The sequence below is a fragment of the Molothrus ater genome, chromosome 3 (assembly GCF_012460135.2).
Source record: "Molothrus ater isolate BHLD 08-10-18 breed brown headed cowbird chromosome 3, BPBGC_Mater_1.1, whole genome shotgun sequence".
NCBI classification, from domain to species: Eukaryota; Metazoa; Chordata; class Aves; order Passeriformes; family Icteridae; genus Molothrus; species Molothrus ater.
The window spans coordinates 57,267,383-57,290,941 of NC_050480.2; the positions used below are offsets into that span (position 1 = coordinate 57,267,383).

At 36.1% G+C, this 23,559-nt stretch overlaps 1 protein-coding gene across 2 annotated transcripts in view; it reads left to right on the forward strand.

The window, feature by feature from the left end:
• The window catches only part of HBS1L (HBS1 like translational GTPase), a 58,955-nt gene that overhangs the window by 25,909 nt on the left and 9,487 nt on the right, over window positions 1–23,559 (forward strand). For both annotated transcript variants that reach the window (XM_054514256.1, XM_036379878.2), the window contains exons 5-12: window positions 7,656–7,764; window positions 15,902–16,158; window positions 16,631–16,796; window positions 17,838–17,955; window positions 20,524–20,670; window positions 21,357–21,431; window positions 22,192–22,309; window positions 22,494–22,562. In XM_054514256.1, coding sequence (XP_054370231.1) covers window positions 7,656–7,764; window positions 15,902–16,158; window positions 16,631–16,796; window positions 17,838–17,955; window positions 20,524–20,670; window positions 21,357–21,431; window positions 22,192–22,309; window positions 22,494–22,562 — 1,059 coding nt within the window. The remainder of the gene's footprint in view (window positions 1–7,655; window positions 7,765–15,901; window positions 16,159–16,630; window positions 16,797–17,837; window positions 17,956–20,523; window positions 20,671–21,356; window positions 21,432–22,191; window positions 22,310–22,493; window positions 22,563–23,559) is intronic.

Here is a 23,559-nt window from a genome sequence, read left to right on the forward strand (position 1 = left end):
AAATTGGAACGTTGATTTAAGCATGAAAATACTAAGATATACAAGTTTAAGTTGTGAAAATGCTGAAAGCTCCTAGTAGTAATAGACATGAGTAAAATCTTTTATATAAGAATATACACTGTTCTCTAAGGTGTGTTTCTGGCAACATTAGATATTCTAAATTATATGTACACCATTCGATGGAATGATTGCAGTAAAGAGTCACTTGGAAAAAATAGTTTTAATAGGTAACATTAATTTTGTGCTGCTTGCAGGCTTGAATGTGTGTAAATTAAATAAGTCCTGATGGCCAGAAAATTCTCACAGGAAGATGTTTCAGGTGAGAAGAGCAAGAGAAGGCAGCTGTAATTGACTGCTGGATTCTGTATCATCTGGCTTCATTTGGGGAGGTAGTATTGATGGCAAGAGATGTGGTGAACTCCAGAAATTTTGGCTGTGTTTCAAACAGGAAAGAAAATATGTTGTTGCCACTTCAACTTGATCTAACGTACATGTCTGTGTCCTTTTAATCCTCTAACTTATTCAGTTGTGTTCAGTTTTTTTGTTGAATTTGTCTTTGTGCCCTAAACAAGGTATTTTATTTATTTCCTGATGTCATTCCACATTTTTATTGCAGTTCCATTTTTTCTACTTGATAATTTCAATCTCCTTCTCTAGCAATTTGCAGTTTCCCACCTATTTTTCCAATAATTGGCCATTATTTTCCATGTTTGCTCTTTTCCAGACATACTTTGCATTTGCTTTTAGTTCTGCTCAATTTCTGCTTCCTTTGTTTGTGTTTAGCTTTGCATGTAACTTATCATTGCATATATGGTCTCTTACTTTCTCCTTATACACAGTTTTTCCTCAGGGTAGGTTGTTCACTAATAACTGTCATTTTGTTTTTTTCATGCTCACTCTATCACTCTGTTTCATCTTCTCTGCTTGACTGGTTTTCATTCTTCTAGTCTTCATCTGTTCTTGATAATCTATGTGTTTTACTGCTTTGCCAGTTCTCACTACATGGTTTTCTTCTCTTGACCTCCAGTTTTGTTTGTTTTTATGATGTATTCAGGACAGATTTATGCCTCCCATTTATTGTTGTGGTAGGAAACTATGGAGACCACAGGAGAGGTAGAATTTGAATTCAGGTGACACTGTTGTGTCCTGCCTGGACAAAAACAGTTTTAGCAGCTACATACTGAATGTTGATGAAGTGTTTCAGGGATTTAGTTTTTAAAACTTAAGCCATAAGAGCATGTGCAAACTGTTTGCTAAGGCAAAATCAAGTGGATTTTCAGAATGTGGAAAGATCACTTGATGGATTTAGTTTATGCAAATAATACCTTCCTTAGTTGCCATTTTTAAAAACCCTCTGTTCTATCTTTTATCTTCCAGTTTGTTTGTTCTCCCTGTTTGGAAGTAAAAAAAAACCCAAAAAAGTCAGCTCCAGGCAGGAGCCTCACTTGAACAAATTAATTTTTGGACTACTGATGTCAACTTGCTGAAAACTGCAAACATTGAAAGAAAAGCCAGAGAGGTGAGGAGTGCCAGCTGGCTGTAGCAGGCTGCCAGCCCTTCTGACTGTGGCTGCTGCACTCACAGTTATTGCAGCTGCATGTAGTGAAGCAAACTTTTCTGGAACTTCAGTCTTGGGATAGCAAGTTGTGGATCCCAGAAAACTGGTCCATGACGGACAGACTCAGGAATATCACCACTCAAGAACCTGCTGTATCTCTCTTCCCTCTTGTTGTATCAAACCTTAAGAACAAACCAAAAAATTCATGTAGTGAGGTGCAAGTGAATATTTTTATTTTCAGCATTTTTCAGTGAAAATGCATACTCTGAATTACATGAAAAAAAAATCATATTCACCCTCTGAAACTTTGCAGAGAAGGTAATAGTTTTAACAATGAGACCAAGTTACCTGGAAAGCCCCTGACTGTGGTTTCTATTAGGAAATAACCTTTCTTTTAAAAAGAAAAAGTTCAGGGTTCTTGTTTGGAGAATTGTTTTCAGTAATAACTTTAGAATGGCTGTGTCTCATCACTGGGTGGTGACTTAGCAAGTTGTCTTTTCTATTGTTTTGGACTGTTCCATTGTTTTTGGAAGTGCTGTGGATGTTCAGTAGCATCCACTTGTATGTTGCAGTTTATGGTAGCATAATGTCATATGGTTTTCTAAAAGTGGCTGTTTTGAACCAGTTTAATTTAGGTACTAAAGTTTGGAAGAATGGAAGAAATTCTGTAAGTTGAAGTTCTCACATCATGCAGACTTTTTTATGTACTGGTGGTACATTGTTAAGAGTCTTGGAGTTCTGACAATGTTCTCAGAATTGTGATATGTTGGTAATACTAATACACAGTACCAGTGCCACTGGTGATAGTGTACTCCATCCCAGGGCAAACTTAACTAACTGCAAGTTACCACTATAACCTACAGCATTTTGTAGAATTCATGAGTGTCAAATAATTCAGTTTAATTATGAAACCAAAACAAATTATTTTCAGTAGCATATCTCTAATTTGACAAGTTTTGGTATTTCTTTATGTTATTTTTTTCCATGTGCTTTGACATTTGAAGAGATAAAAAATAAAATTCTACCATTTTTAAGGCAAATTAAAAAAAAATCATGTCTTAAAACTCATGAGGTTTGTGGCATAAATAGAAAAATGTAAAAATTTGAAGTTTTTCAGGTGAGTTGTCTGACAGGGTGGATTTATTAGATATTAATATAAACCCAGATATGTGTGGTCAAACAGGTGATACATGGTTCTGAGCATTAAATTTTGTGTGATCGTGTAGGTGTCTACATCTGGCTGACTCACTCATGCATAGTCTATATTTGAAGTATTTTGACAATTACAGGGTCTTAAAATTAGTTTAAAATCATAGCAGAGCATATAGGAAGGGAAGTGTATTATCTTGAGAGGAGCCTTGGTTATTAATTCTGCTTTTCAGACAGAACTGTTTCTCATGACATGTGCACCAAGCTCATGACATGGTGCACAAAACCAGTGCCCTGTTTTCTTTGATGTAATTGGTGGCTATTGCTGTACAATGAGCAGACAGAGGTGTAAGTGACTTGTTTGTGGTTATATAGAAAGTCTGTAGCAGAGGAAAGGATGCAAACCGTATCTTGTAGATTAGAAAGCATGGTGTTGCATGTGTGTTTTTTCTCATGGCAGTGCTGGTTTAGACAGCATTAGGAGGACCTGCTTAAGTAACTTTATTCTGTCTGTCAAGTGTCAGTTAAATGTAAGATTCTGATCCCCATTCAAAATTGAAATAGTACGCAGCTGCCTTCAAGTGCACATTCAATTTTGAAAAGAGAAGAATCAGTATAAGCAATAAAAATGTCAAAAGCATGCAAGTGAAAAACTAATAGCAAGCTGTCTACAGATGATTGGAACATAATTCATTTGAAGGTGTGATCCTTTGCCAGTGCTTATATACCACTAGTAGTTGGTTTGTGAGTAGACAAGGATTTATTTAAATGGAATTGCCATCTGAAAAAGCATAAGCTCAAGACATGCCTGTCTTGACATTTGTCTTTGTTTTTCAAGCTGAATTCAGGCACTTGAAACGTTATGGTTCATTGTATCAGAAACAGGCTTCTCTATGCAGTGGGCTAGTTGAGTGTAGAGGTTTAGTGCCAATTTACTGTTAGGTAAGAAAGACTACTTGGGAGGGGAAGCTTCTGTGTATAGGAATTGAGAGCAGTGGCATTTTTTTACAGCTATTGGAAAGATATGGTCATCTGGACAAAGCGTGGATTTAAATACCCAGTGCTAGTGTGCATTTCTCTAAATATGCCAATATCCATTTGGTATCAATGTGTCTTTCTTGAGAGAGTGGCTGTTTAACAGATTCCTCTTTTCATTCACCTCTGAACTACCTGGGAGCAGACTACACTGTCAATCAACTCTTCCATTTACTGAAACCTTCCATACCTCCAACAGAATTAGAAAAAAGATTAATTTTTATCTTCCTGTTATTTTCAATGTTAAGTATCAAAATTGAAAAAAGGACTTATCAAGCCTGTTATGTTTGATTATGTGGCCAGAGTAATCTTTTGATTTCTTTGTACAGATTTTTTACAGGTACTGCTTACAACCAGTTTTAGAAAAGGAATCCAGAGGGAGTTCCTCACAGCAAAGGGAGGTGGTTGACTAAATCTATGTATTTCTACTGTTTCATCTTGAGCATCTAGAGAGACTGTGTTAAGTTTTAAAGACTATCCCAATGTTTTACTTCCTTCCCACATATGTATTTGTCTATGTCATCATCATATTTATCAGCCTGCAGGTAGTTTATTGTGCCATCAGATTTTGGGGTTGTATTGCTAACAATTTTGAAGTTATATCAGGTGTCATTAGTAATACTTTTTGAGTAAGTCTTAACAGACTTTTGAATTAAGTCAGAAGACCAACTGGCAGTCACAGGAAAGGTAAAACCACAGTCAAGAATAAGAGAAGAGGACTTTGTCAAGGTGTCATACACTCCAGTTGTATTGGAGTAATGGCAGTAGAGTCTGTTCCCTTTGTAGTTAGGCTGATCCCAGTTTAATACTGAGCCTAGGTTGATCAGTACACTTTTAGTTTTGTAGTAGTGTTTGACTTGTAGCTACAGTGTGCTTTAGCCTTGGTACTCTGATGTCAGTGCAGTCTAAGTACCAAATATCTCTCTGGAAGCTACTTTCCTTAAAATAGGCTAGAAGTTTGGGGTTTTGAACATTCTGAATTGTGAGAACTATCATGCTGATGAGCTTTTAAGATTTTACTTTTTTATTTTCAGTTTTAATTTTTATGATTTATAAATGTATACTATGTGTTTCTGTAGAAGGAAAATTTTTTAATTTTCCTAGCGTTATGTCAATCAGTGCATTTACTTTTAGGGATACACTTAGATTTATTTCTTGCAATGCTTAGAGTAGTGAAATTTAATGAAGTATTGGGACTTCTTTTAGAGTTTGTGAAAGATGTATCTGTTTTTATTTTATCTGTACTCTTGAGTTAGGAAATGTATTGCCATTGAATTACCTAAGTATGTGTTTGAGAATGTCCAAGAGGCAGTAGGTATGAAGAACTTTATGAAGGCCTTCTTGGTAAAAATCTGTATATCCTTGTAATCCTTTCCCTTCAAAGTTGATTTTCCACAGCTGCTCTTGTCCTAATCAGATTGGGATTACTGTTTCTATGTTTTTTTCTGGGTTTGTAGTACGCTTCAGCTGCCATAGGGTACCCTGCTTGTAGATTAAGAAGTGTTTTAAGAATTGTATCAGCTTTGTGCATTGACTTCCTTTTAGTTCCAAGGTGCAATTTAAGGATTTGCATGCAATCTGTTAAGTGCCGAATAGCTTTTGCTTTGCCTGCTAGAGCAGATAAGAATTTATCATGCAGTTTTCTCCGGTTCCCTATAGATTAGATAGTGAAGTATACTCCTTTCCCAGCCTTCTGTCCTTTGTAATGAAGCCATAATTATTAATCTTTAATGGCGCCTGCAATGCATAAAAGACAGACTTGGTCCTTATCTCAAATGTTCTGCTTGATTTTATTGTACTTGGTTATAAAAACATTGAAGGCTGAAAATTGTATTTGATGCTTCTATCAGTAGTGTTACTAATAATTCTTGCCTTGCCTTTTCATCTGTATGAATGTCGCCATTCTTGGATTATTTCTATGGTTTGATTTGTCTTTATTATGATCCCAGTCTGCTTCCTTGCCCCACCTCTACTTTAGTATTTATTTATTTATATAATTATTTATTATTGTTATTGTTACTTATAAAACTGAAATATATATAAAGAACTACCCAAATTGTCAGCTTTAATGGACTATTATTTTACTTTCTCTCGTTCTTTGTGATTTTAATTTTGTATCTTCTTCAACTTGTAGTGTTTCCTAAATTCTAGTTTTAAGGTTTTTTCTTCTGTCTCAAGTAATCCATTTGTTGAATGTGTTAAGTCTCCTTGTACAATTTAATTTCGAGTCTGTGTCAAACACTACAGCATTTTTGTACAGAGTAAAGCTTAGTTTTGGAATTGATTGGAGAATATGTGTTTTGTAAAACCTTTGACTTTTGGACTAATAGATTGGAAGTTATTTTCAAGTTTTATAATACTAATGATTGTCTTTTCTTTCAACTAGTCTCATTTCAATTTAATTGTGTTATTTGTAATTATTAGTTCCTTGTAGCCAGATTTCAAACATGGTATTTTCTGAGAATTATTTCTCCTAATTTTGTTTCTTATTTGTGTGCAACTATTCATGAACCACATACAGATGACTTCTTGCAGAGAGATCTGCAGGTGGCATATAAATAAAATTAGTATCAGCAGATAAGACAAATGAAGGAGATGAAGACCAAGTCATCAGATAAATAAGAATGTCCCCATCTCTATTGTGATTATTTGCTTTTTTGGTTTGCTGTTGTAGACATGTCTGTGGTATTCTGCTTCCTTGCCTGAAATCTTCAGCAGCCTTGACCGCAACCATTTATGTAACCTACAAACCAATTTGATCTTGTGGTTTAAAGGTGTAGCCGTTGTGCTTTAGAAGGAAGTGAAGCATTAACATAAACGAGTAAGGCCAAATGGCTCCAATAGTTCATCCTAATGTAGTGTATCTAAAATACTTGAAAGAGTAACTTGGTATTCACTTGACTCTTGATTTTCCAAACTGGTCCAATACCGGAAGAGTAGTGGCATTTTTCTAGTTTTCAGATACACTTGTAGGTAAAGCGTGTTTAGAAATTGCAGCTTAATTCTGAATTTGGATTATTTTTTTGCTTTGTCATGTGTGTAACATCCTTCAGAATACAATGTGCAGCAGCTGTCACAAATACTGTAATACAGGAAGTTTTTTCCTTGAAAGAAGAAGGGATCCTAAAATAACAACAAGGGAACTGTGCAAAGAAAATGTCTAGTTTACTTCTTTTATATAAACACCTCCTCTGCCGAGTAAATAATTTATCTTTTTTTTACAGCTTGATAAGAAACTAATAGTGCTATTAGTTGTGCAACTAGTTTCACAAAACTAAGAATGAACTTTAATTGTGTTTTCATTTAAGTTATGGTAAAAGTTAATACCTTTAAGTAATTAAGTTACTCAATTCTGGTAATTACTTCTAAATAACCTTGAAATTAGCTAGCTTTGGAGTATTGCTTGGCTTCTTGAGTGTAATTCAGTATGAGACAACTCTGTTTTCAGGTTTCGGGGAAGGCCTTGCAGCCCACACATAGCTGGTGCTGCTGCTAGTATTCTCTGAGTTGGACATATTTTTTTGCTTTACAGTGTTAGCAATATTAAGGCAAAAGAAAAACTCTAAAGAAGAATTAATCCAATCATCTAGTGAGCAGCTGCAAACTCTTTCTTTGTCTCGTGTTGCGTGAAATGCTTCTGGCACCCTGCAGAGCTGCTTCTAGTATAGCTCTTGCATAGTGTAGGTGTCATGTGAATGCTTGGAGATAGAGGTGAGATTTTCACAATAGATCTAACTGTAGATTTTATGATTAATTATGTAATATATGCACATAAGACACTGAAATGTGAGTGTTGGTCACAAAGGACTGGTATTTGTTGGGTTGGAGAGAAGTAATGGAACTTGTTAAACTTTATATTTAATACCTGTTAGTCACAACCTTAAGTTCAAACTTACTTTTTGTCTATTACTAGGAAAAACAAGGGATTCCCAGTCAGCCAGAATGGAATCTGAAATTGTGCCAAAAATTGCCAAAATGACAGTGTCTGGAAAGAAACAATCTATGGGATTTGAAGTTCCATGGTAAGCCAAGCCCTCATAGATCAAGGTACATCAGCAGCTCTTTTTTCAGACTGATGCACCTGTAGCAAGTTTTCTTATTTTTTTTTTCTATTTTTCACAGCAGTTCTAGTGTCGCTCTTCAGAACTAACCATCTCAGCTTCTTGTTTGACTCAGAATTACTTTCAGAAGATGGTACCTCACGTTTTGAGTTTAACAAATCCTTTCACTATGAATAGTGCATAGAGATATCAGGTAGTCAGATTATTTAAACATCCGCTTCATAGAATACTGAACTTTCTTGGTGTTCGTTTATTTTAAATTTAGTCCTATAAGTGGAATTATGAAATCAATAAATCTTAACTGTAATTGCTTGTTCTTCAAAGGAAGTAATGTATTTAAGAATAGTTGATGGGGAAAACAATCACTTATGGCTAAACCATGCCTTCCTCTGCAGCTTTTATTAACTTTAACAGGTGTCCAGGGTACAACTGTTGTAGAGTTTGGTCCTACTTGTGCTATAGCTAAATTAATGCTTCTAATTTTATCCTGACTTGGAACTGTTAAGGGGGATGTCTCATGAGAGCAAGAAGACAGACATCTGAATCAGAGTCTACCTACAGCAATAGCCAGCAGTGAATAGTTTAAGAAATATACAAGAACAGGGCATGTATGTTGGGAATATGGTCCATGACATATCATGGAGTAGTGTTCTGTGGTTCCCCACAATTTTTATTTATTTTTTGGTTTTGTCTATTTCTATTAAGAATGGTTAATGTCTTTTTCTTACTTAGGTACCCTTATTCTGTTTTGAACCCAGTCTTAAAATAGCTATCTAATCTGTGGCAAGAAATTCCACAGTTCATCCTGAGGTCAAAAAATTCTCAAGTGTAAGTGTCAACATCGCAACCTCATCCTGCAGTGTTTGTAATTCTGATCTGGAAAGCATTCTTGGAAGTAAGAGGGCAACATAGTCTTTTTCTTACAGTATCTTGTGCATGTTTGATAACTGAGTGGAAATCAAGCAGTTTGATCTACTTAAGCACATTTAATGCAAGGTGTGAAACTGATGTCATTATTTGTTTATGCTACCAAATACCACTGCTAAAAGACATCACCTTCATTTAATCTCCTTAGATGCAATAAGCTCCAAATGAAAAATTTCTGGGACTTTCAAAATATTTTGTCTGTATTGTTAGAGAATTGCAATATATAAAGGAAGCATATTTTTTCTTTCACTTGCTGTTTTCTAATCAGTGGCTCTGGGTTTGACAACTGGACTCATGAAGTTCCAGGTACCTTCATCTCTTTTGTTCTTATTAAATTTCTTAGAAGTTGGAGTTTTTCATGGGGACTTCTATGTAGTAATTTAATTTGGATAGAAGTTTAGAAAAAGAAAGGAATATTAAGTGAGTGAAGAAGATCTGCTAGCTAATTCTATGTAGTTGTGATTGATTTTTTTTTTCTTTTAATCTCTAATAATGGCTATTTAAAATGTTTGTTTCTAAAAAAGAGCAGGTACAGAATTTTGTATCTCTGATACTTAGCATATGTGCCTGCTCCACAGGGAAGGAGGAGATAAGAAGAATGCTTCCTCATCTGAGACTTAAGTAATCCTTGGATAGGCTAGTGATGACTCAGTCTCTGATGAAAGGTGGTTGTCTCCAACATGGTTCTCAGCCATTCTGCTTCTTTTCAGGGCCACTGACATAGTTTGTATCATGCTTGCTTACAGTTCAGTGGCAGAAAAAAGATTAAGCCTTCAGGCTCTGTGGGTAAATCCTCTAAATACATCCTTAATGTTGCTCTTGTGAGACCCCATCTGGAGTGCTGCATTCAATTCTGGGGTTTTCAGCACAGGAAAGACATGGACCTGTTGGAGTGGGCCCTGAGGAGGCCACCAAGATTATTAGAGGGATGAAGCACCTCTCCTGTGAAGGCAGCCTGAGAAAGCTGAAGGGAATGCTTTGGAGTGACCTCATTGCAGCTTTCCAGTAGCTAAAGGAGGTGTATAAGAAAGATGGGGACAGACACTTCAGGAGGGCTTGTTCTCTCAGGACAAAGGGTGTAATGGTTTTAGACTGCAAGAGAGTCTAGATTGTATGTAAGGAAGTTTTTTACAGTGAGGATGTTAAAACACTGGAACAGATTCCCCAAAGAGGTGGTGGATGCTCCACTCATGGAAACTTTCAAAATCAGACTGGACCAGGCTCTGAGCAACCTGATCTAGTTGAAGATGTCCCTGCTCATTGCAGGGGGGGTTGAACAAGATGACATTAAAAGGCCCCTTCTAACCTAAACTATTCTGTCATTCTGTGATTGTGAAGATGGTTTTTAATTCATCTCGGTGGTACTGCTGAAATACTAATTGAAAACAAACTTCTATTTACTGTTGAAATTGGATATACTTTAGGTGTTTAGCTTTAAGTGGGAGGAATAGGTAAGAAGTGGAATGATTTGTAAAAGAGCATGAGATTTGGAGCACAGCCAATCAGTGAATATGGAAGAAGATACAACTTAAATGGTAAAGTTGCCTGCATGTGTTAAATACCCCTTCTTCAAGGAGTCTGATGAGGGCCTCCTTTCTTCCTTTGTCTAACAGACTGCTGTGGAGGCACTGCCAAGGCCTATGTCATTGACTTTATAGAAGCAGAGAATCATCTATTTCTAGACATGAAAAACAAAACATGAACTTCCACCTCAATGTATTAGGGTTAGTTTTTTTTCTTCTGCAGTTACCTTCTGGATTAATGGCAGGATAAGGATAACCTGTTGAGGAACAGAAAGAGTCTGTGTTTATTAACACCTAAGAAAGACTTGTTCCTTTAGAGCCTTTTTATAAATTCTTTATGTTCTTGTCTCATTGTTAATTTACTGCAGAGTGTTTATAATAATACAGCTTTTTTAAAGTATATACTGTCAATGACCAAAAGCACCAGTATGAATTATTCAAAGCATTCTAAATGGATTCTGCAACATCTGTAACTCTGCCCCCAACTTTTACTCCAAAGTATTTGTATGGTGCTGGTGCAGATACCATTAGAAGGAAATTGTATTGTACATATGAACAAGTTTTTGTTGTTACCTATTTGGGATCTTAAAGGTAATTTTTGGACCATGTTTTTAAAAGCAGCAGCCTTGCATTAGCAAAAAAACCCCATTCTTTGACTAACTATTCAGACTATGATTCAGTCTTGTTTTGAGGTATAACCTCATATTGATCATTGAATCTTATTTGGAATGGATGGGTTGTTAGATGTCATTCATTGCTTTGAGCATTGATTGCCTTTGTTGCTGGACATTCTTAGTGGGATTGTCTGCAGAAAATGGAGTTTGCTGGTAAACTGATGCTCTAGCAAAACTGTTTACTGGGCTTTTTCTTTCTGTTAAGTAATAAAGGAAGCCAGAAGAAGTTGTGACCAAAAAAGGGTTGATTATTTTAACTAGTCTGACCAATATTTTGTAATTAATAATTTTGAAAGGGGAAATAAATGTAGACATTTCTGTAATGACTGTAAGTACTCCAAAAGAGTCGTTTGTGTAAAAATAATTCACCCAGCATCGAGACTAAAAGACTGAAAATAATGTTTAAAAGCTAAATTCTGAAGAGTTAATATTGAGCAGATGAGCTTTCAAGTTCCTCTTTGAAGTGGTGTGAACCTTTCAATACTTGTGGGAGATTGAATGCCTTCTAACATGTCTTATAACAAAATATGTTGCATTTATTAATATTCCCCAGAAAACAGTAATGTAACCATAACATTTTATTCAGTTTACTGTTATGGTCCTTGTTGGCAAGACAGCATAGGAAATTTCTGGCCTGGCAGCTTTAATTTTGACTAAATGTTGGTCCCTGCCAGGCTTTGGTTTTTCTGCTGATTTCCAAAAGAGCTGTGATAGGCTGTTTTGAGATTCATTCCTGAATTGCTGATGGTCAAGCTTTCTGGAGTACATCATCTCAGTGCATATGCAAGGTTCATAATAGTTCTGTCCTTTCAAAGAAGTTGAGTTACATAATCAGTCAATGTCTCCATGTTACCAGATAGCAGTGGTTGGCAAACTGAGACTGCTTTGGAGAGTTCCATCAACTCCTCAAACAACGACGCGAGCAATGGTTTAGGAAGTGGTCTTCCTCCAATATAATTTTTTTTTCATAGGGTAGGTTGTCGTGGCTCAGACCAAGCTTGAACTTTTCTACCAAAGATGCTTTCTAGTGCAGTTGACTAGGTTATATTCCTGACTGCTTGCACTAGTGACACACTAGTACTGCCTTCTGGCAGGAGTTTTCAATTCAGTAATTTTGTAAAACCTTATGGGAAGAGGCTAGCTGATGAGCATTTCCAATGTCATTCATTTTTGTCTATTGACTGTCAGAAGTGGAGCTCCTTAGCATTTTTCTGAGCCCTTATCAGGCTTTCAATAAACTACTCATCTGGTTGCCATGAAGCATAAGTAACTGTCAGGGTCTTACTGTTGCATTTCTCTTCATGTACTTCCATGAGACTGGAATTTAACCTGCCTGCTTTCCTGCTTAGGTACCTAGCAATAAACTTGCTCTCCCCTTCCCTGACACTGGTCAGCAAAAAGCTGAATTGTGTTATTAGGGATATTCTGTAAGTAGATCATATGCTCTCTCCATTCTGATGTTTCTTCTCTGAAATGGCAAGTCTAGTTTATTGTGGCACAAGTTGTTTCCAGGTTTCCAAAACATAATATCTGAAACTTTTAAACTCTAGCAGTGTACTGACTCTTCAAATACTGCACCCTTGAAAAAATAGCAAGGCCTAATGATGGCTGGACCTTTGTTTCACTAATTTCATTTGTATCTAGCACTTTTTATTTGCACCACCCAAAATAAAAGCTATTTGGCAGCCTTCAGCAGAGGTGGTTGCAATGAAAGCTACATAGAAATGAGAGAGTACTTGGTCTCTGTCAATGACCATGGTTCTTCCAGATGCTGTAATTAGTTTGAATTCTACCACACAAAATCCATCTTGTTTTGGGGAATCCTTACTGACATATGCTTTGGCCTGCTGGAAGATCTTAGCAGCTGGGATTAGAAAAAGAATCATTACCTAGTTTATTGAAATAAAATTTATAGGCTTGCAAATAACCTCTCTATGAAAATACATTCTTGTCTGTTAATAGACTGATGTGACAATGCTTGATTATATTTTGGAAAGCTATAGAAAAATATGAGAGTTATATGTTTGTGGGTCACATTACCTTCAGCTTCATCTAAATAACTGCCTTTTAATTTTTTTTTTCACTTTTGAAAATTTGGTTTGGGAAGAAATGCATACACTGAGAAGGAGAGAAAACTATTTCCAGCTGTAAAGGCTGTTTTGATATGACTTCTTATACAAATAGTTTTCTCCAGAACTTCAAATATTAGACTTTCAAGGAAGAAAACTTGATACCAATGTAAAATACCATATTTGCATTTCAGTGTGACCTTTGCATATTGGCACTAGTCCTGGTACTTCAATGTGAACATGCTAGGTATTATGCTGCTAGATATTATGCTGAGACTAAAGTTTGCCTGAAGAAAAGGAAAATTATGGAAGAGTCCTAATCTTGATGGTTTTCTAATGCAAATTAATTGTAAATATATGAGGCTCTCTTAAATAATGGAGACAAAAATTATTTGTTATACTTTACATCATTCAGATGATTTTTAATACTTATCACAATATGTAGAAAACTTAGTTACCACAATTCTCTGTATATTTTACCCTCTATCAACTTGATTGTTTCCAGTCTGTTTTCATGAAGTAAAATTTCCCTGCAGAGACATTGGAATGGCAAAACAATTATTTTCTCCAAAGTATCTTGTCAGCTAAAACTTAATGTACTATTTAAGGAATTTTAAAGGTAGAGCCTTCTGTTCAGCCTTATAGAAATGCTCTTCCCTTTTCCAGTAAAAAAAAGCATAAATTGTTGTAGTGACTTTTTTCCCTGTGGAATAATTTGTGTGTAATCAACTTTCTTCATTGCTACATGTAAAGCAATGATGACCAACTATTGTTTTGGTTTAGAGAATCAAGTGTTATCAAGGTTATTCAGCTTATCAAGCTGCAGTGCTCTCTGTAATATGGTGATAGTTGGTGATACAGAACAGTTGGCTTTGTAGTGTGAATTCTAAAATGTCAGAAGATTGTGTGACCCAAGGTGGTAGTTTGATAAAAACTTGTCCTTCTCCTAGATGTGGTTTGGAATATTCTGATAGAGTAACTTCTTTTTAGAAAAGATTTTAATACAAAAATATAAATAGACTTTGTACATCTATATTTTATTTAATATCAAATCGTCTTTATACAGAATTGTTTATCTATTATGCAGAAGTACAGGTACCATCTGTACCCCTGCAGCCATCATGGCTGGCATAAACCAGGTTGTTTGCTTAGCTAATTTGGGAAGCATGCCTGGGTATCCAGCCTTGAGGCAAGAACCTGACCTTGGGTTTTGGAAAAAAAAATGGGTATTTAGCCTTGAGGCGAGAACCTGACCTTGGGTTGTGTAGCCAAGAAATGAGTGTTGGAATTTTTGCTTTGGTCTCACAATCAAGAGAAAAACTTGGCTTTGGGCCTTATGAAAAGGTGTCAAAATCAATCAGTTGGCTGCAGTACTGATAACACAGGTGGGTTCTGAAACTGGGGAAGAAGGGGGAGCTGTAAAATGTCCCATGGTACTTATTGCTGTAGTGAGAGGCTAAGTTTGCATTTGATCTGAACATTTATAATGTTTAATTTTTTAGATCATAACTCTTCAACAGCTTTCTTTAGTAGACTAACATGTTGAGGCTGTATTGTTCCATGAGATCTATGTAATGGAAAGGGGCTAACACAATGCAAATACTCCTACGCAGACAGAAAATGAGAAGTAATGTCAAATAAAAGCTGAGATGTCACAATGTGGGATTCTAAAGTACCAAAATAATTAGTTTTGTTTGTAGAAGTTGAAAAGATTAAAACAGGGTAGTTTATTGTGGGTGCAAGCAGAAAGTGGAGTGAAAATTTCACTGTGGATGTGGAAACACTTGACTGAGAGCCTGCATGAAGAGCTGTTCCAGAGAAAGCAGTCTGCAGCATGATGGTACAGAACTTGAAAGGATTTCCAGTTTTCCAGGGGAAGAAACTTCTTCCCCTTGGATAAAATTTTAAGTATAGTGTTTTGTAGGGATTTTAGTTTCTGTATAATCAGTGGTTTGTATATTGACATTTGCTGTGATAGAATGTTGGCAGACCTGTAATAACTACTGCTTCTGTTCCAGTCTTGTTTCTTACATTAATGCCTCACCATGCAACTCTATCAGGCAGTAAGAAAGCTTTTGCTGTCTTTAAAAGTTTACTCAGTGTTTGTTTTTAGTGATCATCTTTGCTATGACAGATAAAGAATAATATATATTCTCAGAATGCTTGTGTCAATCAGGAAAATATGTTCATTTATAAAATGGAGATAAAACGAGACAGTGTAAGAAAATAATATTTTTGAGATTATTTACCATTAGGATTAGTATGGTGATTTGTAGGAGAACAGGGTGTTATAAAAATGGACTTTGAGAATCCAAATGTCTTTAGTCCTGGGTGTCTTGTTTGATGCTTGAAACAGTTTTTTTTCAACATTGATAAATCTCAACTCATCTGTTACAGTTCTGTGTAAGCATTGCACTTTAAATTGCAGCTTACATGTGCTTAATATCAACTCTTTGTTATATTGCTGTTCTCAGAATAAAACATTACTATGATGAACTGTAGTAATGGTACTGTACGTGGAAACTGTTTCAGGATCTGTGCTTCAAAGTTGACTTGGGCTCTTAGTTCAGAGGAAACCTGCTCTGTGGTTGTTCTGCATAATTGTCCTTTCCCTTCCTGTTAAAGGAAGGGTCTATGGAAAGCTTGTTTATCTTTGTTTATCTGTTTCATATATTTTACAAGATTTCATCTTATCTTGCTTTTGTAAACAGTGCTGCTTTTCAGACAAGATGTTCAGAGATGGTATCTGTGCAGTTTTTATCCAGCTGCTTATCAGTTCCACCTTAATGGGCTTATCACATACTCCTTGGGGCTTACATGTTAGTGAATGGAAAACTCAATTTCTCTCCCTTTTTTCCATATTTTCTTTGCCATGTGCATTCTTTGTGTTTTCTTTTTCCCCTAGTGCGATTGCTGAGGAAAATGGCCACACTAATACACCTCAGAAAGGACTGTTACCTGAAGATGCCAGTGTAGCTTCTGGAGTGCTTGAGGCTGTCTCAAAATCTACGCCTTCACCCCAAGTAGTGCAAGTTTCAGAAGAGCAGAATATGGTGCCTACTCCAGGAAAAAAGTCAAGCAAGGCAAAACCACAAATAGATGTGAAAGCAGAGTTGGAGAAGAGACAAGGAGGAAAGCAGCTGCTGAATTTGGTGGTAATAGGTAATACTGTTAAATTACATTTCTGACAAACATAAAGTTTAAAAACTGTGTTGATTGAATCTGGAAGTAACATGGAAGCAATTCCCTTCCCTCACTCCAGGGAAAGGAATCTCATACTGTTTTCAGTTGCATCTGTATTTTTTGGAAGGAGTAAATTCACATGTCTTTGACTTGGACAGTGAGGTTTACTTAGAGTCCCTTTGAGCATACAGAACATGTTTGGTTTGGTTTCATTGTTGCAGCGTGTTCTTTTTAGCATGAATTTGGAGGTACTCTATGGCTGTCATACTAACTGGCTGTTATTATAACCTGTCTTCTTCCTGTGTCTCTGTCTCACAGGATTATGAAGTTCTATGGATTACAGAAGAATTAGTGCATGTGATGTTTATATGTTTATTATATTTCTTGTGCTACACCTAAATTGCATAAATTTCATGAATAAAGTTGCTGTAATATTTATTTTCTTCCACAGGACATGTTGATGCAGGCAAAAGTACTTTAATGGGTCATTTGCTCTACCTTTTGGGAAATGTGAACAAAAGAACTATGCACAAATATGAACAGGAATCTAAAAAGGCTGGTAAAGCTTCATTTGCCTATGCATGGGTCTTGGATGAAACTGGTGAAGAAAGAGAAAGGTAGAAACACATTTTGATGGGAGTTACCTTTTTTCTGTGAAAGAACAGCTTTGTCAGAAAATATTAGTCTGATAAACTAAGCATTGAAATGTCAGTTCATCACATGTGACTTACATTACTTTTAAAATGAAATCTACAAATTAAATTAACAATATTTGTATGCTTTATAAAAGGCCTTTATTAATTTTAACTGTGAGATTTAAAATTGCATTTTTATATTGAAGTGATTTTTCTGAATTAGTATTTTTGATTGATTGATTTTTGATTCTATTTTCTCTTTGCTCTGAGGTTTTTATAAAAAAAAAAATTCTGGAGTCATCTCTAAATGTTTGGGATTTTGGGGGGCTTATTTTGTTGTTGGGATTTTTTGGTGATTGGGAGCAGCATACTAAAAGTATCTTCTACTACAAGATGTTTAGTCCCTTCAAAGTTCCTGTCTGTCTTGATTGTCTGTAAAGGGAGATGCAGATGACTATCCCAGATGCAGACATGTACATGGTAGGTGTTTGCATTTGATGAGATGGATCCTATCCTGTGTGTCATGCAGAACATGTGGAGAGTAGCGAGATGTGGAACTGAGTCCAAGTGTGCTGTGATCCTTCCTTGGTAATCAGGAGTTCTGCCTGTGCATCTTTGCAAATGTGTAGCTGTATCTCTATTGTCCCATACCACCTATTTTTTTTTTTAGCTCAGTTATGTTTCTCTTACATTTTTCTGAGGAACTAAATATCAAAAGTATAATTAGTAGTGATTTAAATATGCAGTTCAATTTTCATATTTTCGCTGTGCTTGTTGGGACACAGTCTAAGGGTGCATGGGAATACTGGGAATTCTGGGTATTTTTCTTTACAACTGGATTTACTAAAAGGCAGCTCTAGCGGTCTGCTCTTCCAACACACAAGGTATCCCTATAGTGAAGGCTAAATCAGTGAAAGATATGAAGGGTGTAATTTCATGGTTGTGTTTTTAATATCTTACTTTATGTCTCTGTGAAGTTTTAAAGCAGTCTTAATGGTGCATTGCATGTATGCTTTATTTAAGGGGAGTGACAATGGATGTGGGTATGACCAAATTTGAGACACCAACTAAAGTAATTACACTGATGGATGCTCCAGGCCACAAGGACTTCATTCCAAATATGATCACAGGAGCTGCACAGGTAAAGATGGTCTAAAATGCTTTTTCCTTTTTCCAATATCAGTATTATTTGTAGCTTCTTAAATTTTTTTTTTCTTTTAAAATCTCAGATGAAATGGAATCATTGTTGGTGTTAACCTATCTTTGCATTTTCTAAACTTAAAAGAGAATGTGCTTGTTAAACATTAAAGGTAGTTGCTTTTTATTGATGCTAATGTTTGGGAGGAAGGTTTTATTATGCAAGTAGTTTAATAGTAAGTTGCAGTTTGATAAAACCACACTTGAGCTTTGAAAGCTATTCAGATATTATATATGGCTACTCAATGAGTAGTTCTGTGAAAGTCACATTGTAGGTGAAGATTTTAAGTGATTTTGAGCTTAAAGAAAAATGATTTATAGATCAAGCAAAACACATTTTTCTGTTTTACAGTGTATTTTGTAGGGGATGGGAAAACAGATAGCAAAGTTTATACAGAATGCATTTATCTTGTCAAGAAGATATTTGCAGAGACTGCATGCCACTTGTTTTAGGAACAGTAGGTGAAGTCAATAGCATTGGACACTACCCATTGAAATCAGTATGGCACCTACCAGTCTCCTATAGATTATTATTTATATTATCAGAGATGGGGTAAAAATAGCATGGTTGCATTATATAAAAGGAGTGATTTTTTTTTCACTTCAAGGTACCCTTTTTTAAATAATAAAATTGATTCTCCAGAGTAGAGATTTAATAATTTTTTTCCTAAAGCTAAGCTGCGTATAGGTTTTTGCTTTGTCTGTGTCATAACTGTCTGAAATATGGGTTATATCTGAAGATCTTTGTTGAGTACTTGGATGAGTACTGCTAGTATGATCTTAGATAGAGAACTGCACTGTAGGAAGACTGGTTTGTCCCAAGTTCTGCTTTAGCTCTGAAGCAGAGCCTAGGTGAGGATTCAGACCTTGTGACCTAGTGGTTAGGCTGCAGAAGAGTCAGAAGTTTGCAAATTATAGTGTATTTATTATAAAACCATCTATATGGCAGAATATGTGTTGTAGCAATTTTGAGTTTTAAAATTAGAAGTGAATCTTTGGTTTCAGAGCAGTGGAAAATACTGACTCAGATGTGCTATTTTTTACAATTGTTGTTTAAATAGTTTTTCTTTTTGGGGAAAAGTATCACAGACAGAAGAGCTGCAGATCCCTCAGCAATTGTATCAGCTCAGCAGAAGACAGGTCTGACTGAATAAAGCTTGGTATCTCTGTGTTCCAGCTCTCAGCGTGATGAGGGACTGGTCTGTTCTGGAGCCTGCTAAGGAATCACTGAAACTGTGCAACTTTCTGTTGCCTCTTAGAGTAGGCTTAGTGCTGAAGCAATGGCTGAAAATGGCTTTTTATTGTGGAGAATGCTGTTAGGAGGTGAACCCCCAACTACTCTTATGCAAAATGCACATCAGCCTTATCAAGGCCAGCATCTGGACTTTGATACACATTCAGTAAGTCCTTGAGGTACTGTTTTTATAATTTAGAAAATGCAGAAAGTCTTTTTTTTTTAAGGAGAAGTTCACTGCAGCGCACTTCTGAGGCTGGGAGCTCTGAGGAAATTCATCAGTTATCCTTTTCCTGTTCTCACACTCCTGCTGTCTCTGAGCTCTGGGCATTTCATGCCTAGATGAGGCCAGGGACGTTCAGAATCAGGACTCTCTTCCTTTTCCTGGAATTCTGAAGCATAAACATTTAAGAGAAGGGAAAAAGTACCACTTTTTCTTCTCTCTTTCCAGTATGTCCATCTCTTCAGTCCTCTAAATTGTCTTACACCTGCCTGTTGACACCAGTATCTTTGTTGTTCACATTTGTTGCCGTTGCTTAGTACATGATGATGATCTGACTGGCAATTACTTACCAAAGCAGGAAAAGTACAAGAAATATTAGCAGCATTTAAGGCTAACAGCAAGATCTGTGTCTTTCCCAGGGCTTACATGCTGACTTTTGTGCAGTGCTGTAGACTGTTTGCTCTTAATGCTTTGGCAGAGGGTTTATCTAGGTGATAAAATAGGCTACTTCATTTTTGCCACCTTGTGATTTTGGCATGCTCCAGTGTGTTGAGTGGACTCTGAAGCATTCACACCCAGCATCCAGTCAACAGTACAGTACAACTGGTTGTCCCATTGTATAATGTGGTGATTTGTTTGTAATTTTTGCAGCTTCTCACTAAGAAGACAGTGTACAGACTGAGGCAGAGAGAATTAGACATAGTGCTCATACATTGTTCTAAAACTTCTGAGCATAGGCTGCTTTTGTTCAGATCTGTGCAGCATCCACAGTGGGTAGATTGAAGGGGACAGGTTCCCCAAACCAACAATTGTCCGGTGTTTAACCAGGAGGTGCTGGTTTGTGACATAAGATGAAATAATGCCATAATATCTCACCAAAGTGGGTATGATACAGATGGGACTGAGCAGTTTCGATTACATTTGGAGCACATCAGAATTCCATCTGTGTAAGTTTTGTGTGAACTGTTACTGATTTAGGTATTTACCAGATTAGATTATTTCCACCTCTTAACCACTTTTTTTTTTTTTCCTTTCTTTCTTTCTTTCTAATGTAGGCTGATGTGGCAATTTTGGTTGTGGATGCCAGCAGAGGAGAGTTTGAGGCAGGGTTTGAGACGGGTGGACAAACTCGAGAACATGGATTATTAGTGCGCTCTCTTGGAGTGACACAGTTGGCTGTTGCAGTCAATAAAATGGACCAGGTACATGTTTAGTTTCTTCATTTAAGTGAAGGGCATCTGTCTAGATTTGTAGATATTAAGTTTAAGAATCAGTATTGTGAAACTCATAATAAAAAGCATTGTTTTTATTATTATTGTGAAACTCATAATAAAAAACAATAATAAAAGCATTGTTTCTGTGCTTTCCAGCTCTGTCCCTTAAGTTTAGACTTTACAATGCTATTCTTTTTATTTATGGGTGTATTTTCAAAGTACACAGAAGATTAAGTTTGGTGCTAAAATGAGCAGGGGTCCCTTTTGTACTTGTGGAAATCTCACAACAATTAATCTCAGTGGAATCTGTAAGATCATCTTGGTGGTCATTTAGGTCAAGACCTCAATAGTTTTATTTAACTGTGTAAAGTATGTTAAAGATTTCTATTAACGTTTTAAGTTACTCCTGTAATGAATATATCTTACTGAACCTGAATTTTGTGTAAACGTAAAAAATTGAAATTAAAAGGGCTTGCAATTTTAGTGGTGTTTGTGATCAGTAATTGCTAATGTGTATGCTCTTATATATTCAAGTATGAATGCACCTGGAAATCTCATGTTTATAAATACACATCTGTTTCTACTACAGAATTGATGACATGCAGCTGTATGTTCAAGTCATGGTTAAAAATCTATAATTTTATTATCATATCATAATCTCTGCTTTATTTTAGGTCAATTGGCAACAGGAAAGATTTCAGGAAATTACAAGTAAGCTTGGCCAATTTCTTAAGCAAGCTGGCTTTAAGGTAATAAATTTGTGAGGCCTTTGTTTCTTTGTTCAAGCATTGGGTGGGATGAGCTTTTCCTACAGTCAGGTTATTTTGTGTCACTTTCCTGCCACTGCTATATGCACATAATGTAGCAGATGCCTTTTCTTCCGGGTAGAGTGATACTGAACCCTGCATAAGGGTAGTCAGTTCTTTAATATTCTTTGTGTCATTTTTGTTTAGGTCTATTGAATCTTTGGGGTACTCAGATCACTTGTAGTTTCTTGGGATTGTTGTCTACAAAGCAGAAGAGACCAAGAATTGTCTATCTTAATGTTCAGGATTACATGAATGACAGTAGAGAGTTTTATACTGGAGCAGGTATCAGTGTGGATAATGAACTCGTGAGAACTGTCCTCTCATGTTTTCTGGGTTCCAACTACTATTCATTTGGACTGGCTGGTTTTCCTGCAATCCCTATGCATAAAGCAGCAATTCAAACCAAAGTTTTCCTGTCAAACATGGAGGAGTTTATTACCTGAACTCAGTTTCTAGTTGTCAGCATTGATACCATCATATTTAATTATCTCCAACTCTTTGTTGGAGCAGAGTGATCAGGCAAGAGGTAACCACAAAGGAAATGGATCCATGAGTAGCCTGCCTTCTCCAGGGGAAATACAAATGTGACAACTATGCTTTTAAAGTTTAGATGCATAACATTGAAAAAATGCACCTCTCACTTCTTCTAGGAGATCCTGTTGTTAATGTATGCTTCACATCTGTTTGTTTTCTTTATTAGGAATCAGATGTGGCTTATATCCCAACAAGTGGCCTTGGTGGAGAAAATCTAGTCACAAGGGGTCAGTCAAGTGACCTCACACAATGGTATAAAGGAAAGTGTTTGTTGGAGCAAATTGGTAAGTGCAATTTTCCTCGTTTAAAATAATACCTCTTAGTCCTGTGTGTGTTAAAACTTTTATTTTGGGTAAAATGTGAGACAAACTCAATGAAATGTAACATAATTAATTTCTCTAACGGAGAAGTTGCTGAGAGAGTTATTACATACAGACATTCTAAAAGATCTTATCAATTTATTTGCAGATTCTTTCAAGCCACCACAGAGATCAGTGGATAAACCATTTAGACTGTGTGTTGCTGATGTTTTTAAAGGTTGGTTGTTTTTATAGTGTTTTTACCATTATTTTCCCTATATTTAACACAAGTGTTAAAAGTGCTGTCAAAATAAGACTTAAAGTTGGAACTTCATGTGTAGTCCTAGACCAGAGTAGGACGTTTTCAAGTTCTATTCCTTGCCAAATTTTAAATAGTACTGCTGAAGGTGAAACACCCTGGAAACGAAATTAAGGAGGCTAATCTGCATGACTAATTATTTGTCTGTGTAATGAGTTCATGGTTCTGTGGGACAGAATGTGGGACTTTCCCAAACTGGTTCTGCTGGACTAAATCAATATTTCTCGAACTTTTTATGAGTGTGGCTTTGGGCTCTTTTGCTTTCCAGTCCTAGATTTTAAACAAGTTTGTCTTGTTCCTTTTCTGTTCATTGTTGTAGTTGTGAATAATGATATGTTCCTTAATCTTTGTATAAAAATTTGGGCAGGTGAGGTGGAAGAAAATGGTGATGGTGGTGTGACTGTTACAACCAGCCAAGGATTTAAGGCAGTGAGCTATTCCCTAGCATTAATAAAGATAGGAACAGCAAGAACTATAACTAGTTCTTACTTTGTCTGGTGGAAATAGAATGCCTTGAGCCTGTAAGGTTTTCATGGTAAACTTGATTTTTTTTTCCATTTAGTCATTTACAATTGCAGATAACTTAGAAGAAATAAGGCTTCTAGACTCAGCTCATTTGAAACATTCTGAAGATCCCTTGAGAAATGTTGCAAACCAAATGACAGTATGATTTGAACTGTTATAAATACTTGTAATCAAATATTATTATTGAAATTCATATTTTAATAAATTTTGCTTTCTATTTAGGATGTTTATAGGGGAAGTACAAAAAAATCAGATTGAAATACTGATTGTAAGTAGTACAAACCTGGAAATACAAGGTTTGTGCAATTTTCATGTGGGCCCTTGAGAAAACACTAGATATTGTGCATGCCCTTAGTTAGCTGATTTAACTAAAGCCATAATGCTAAATATT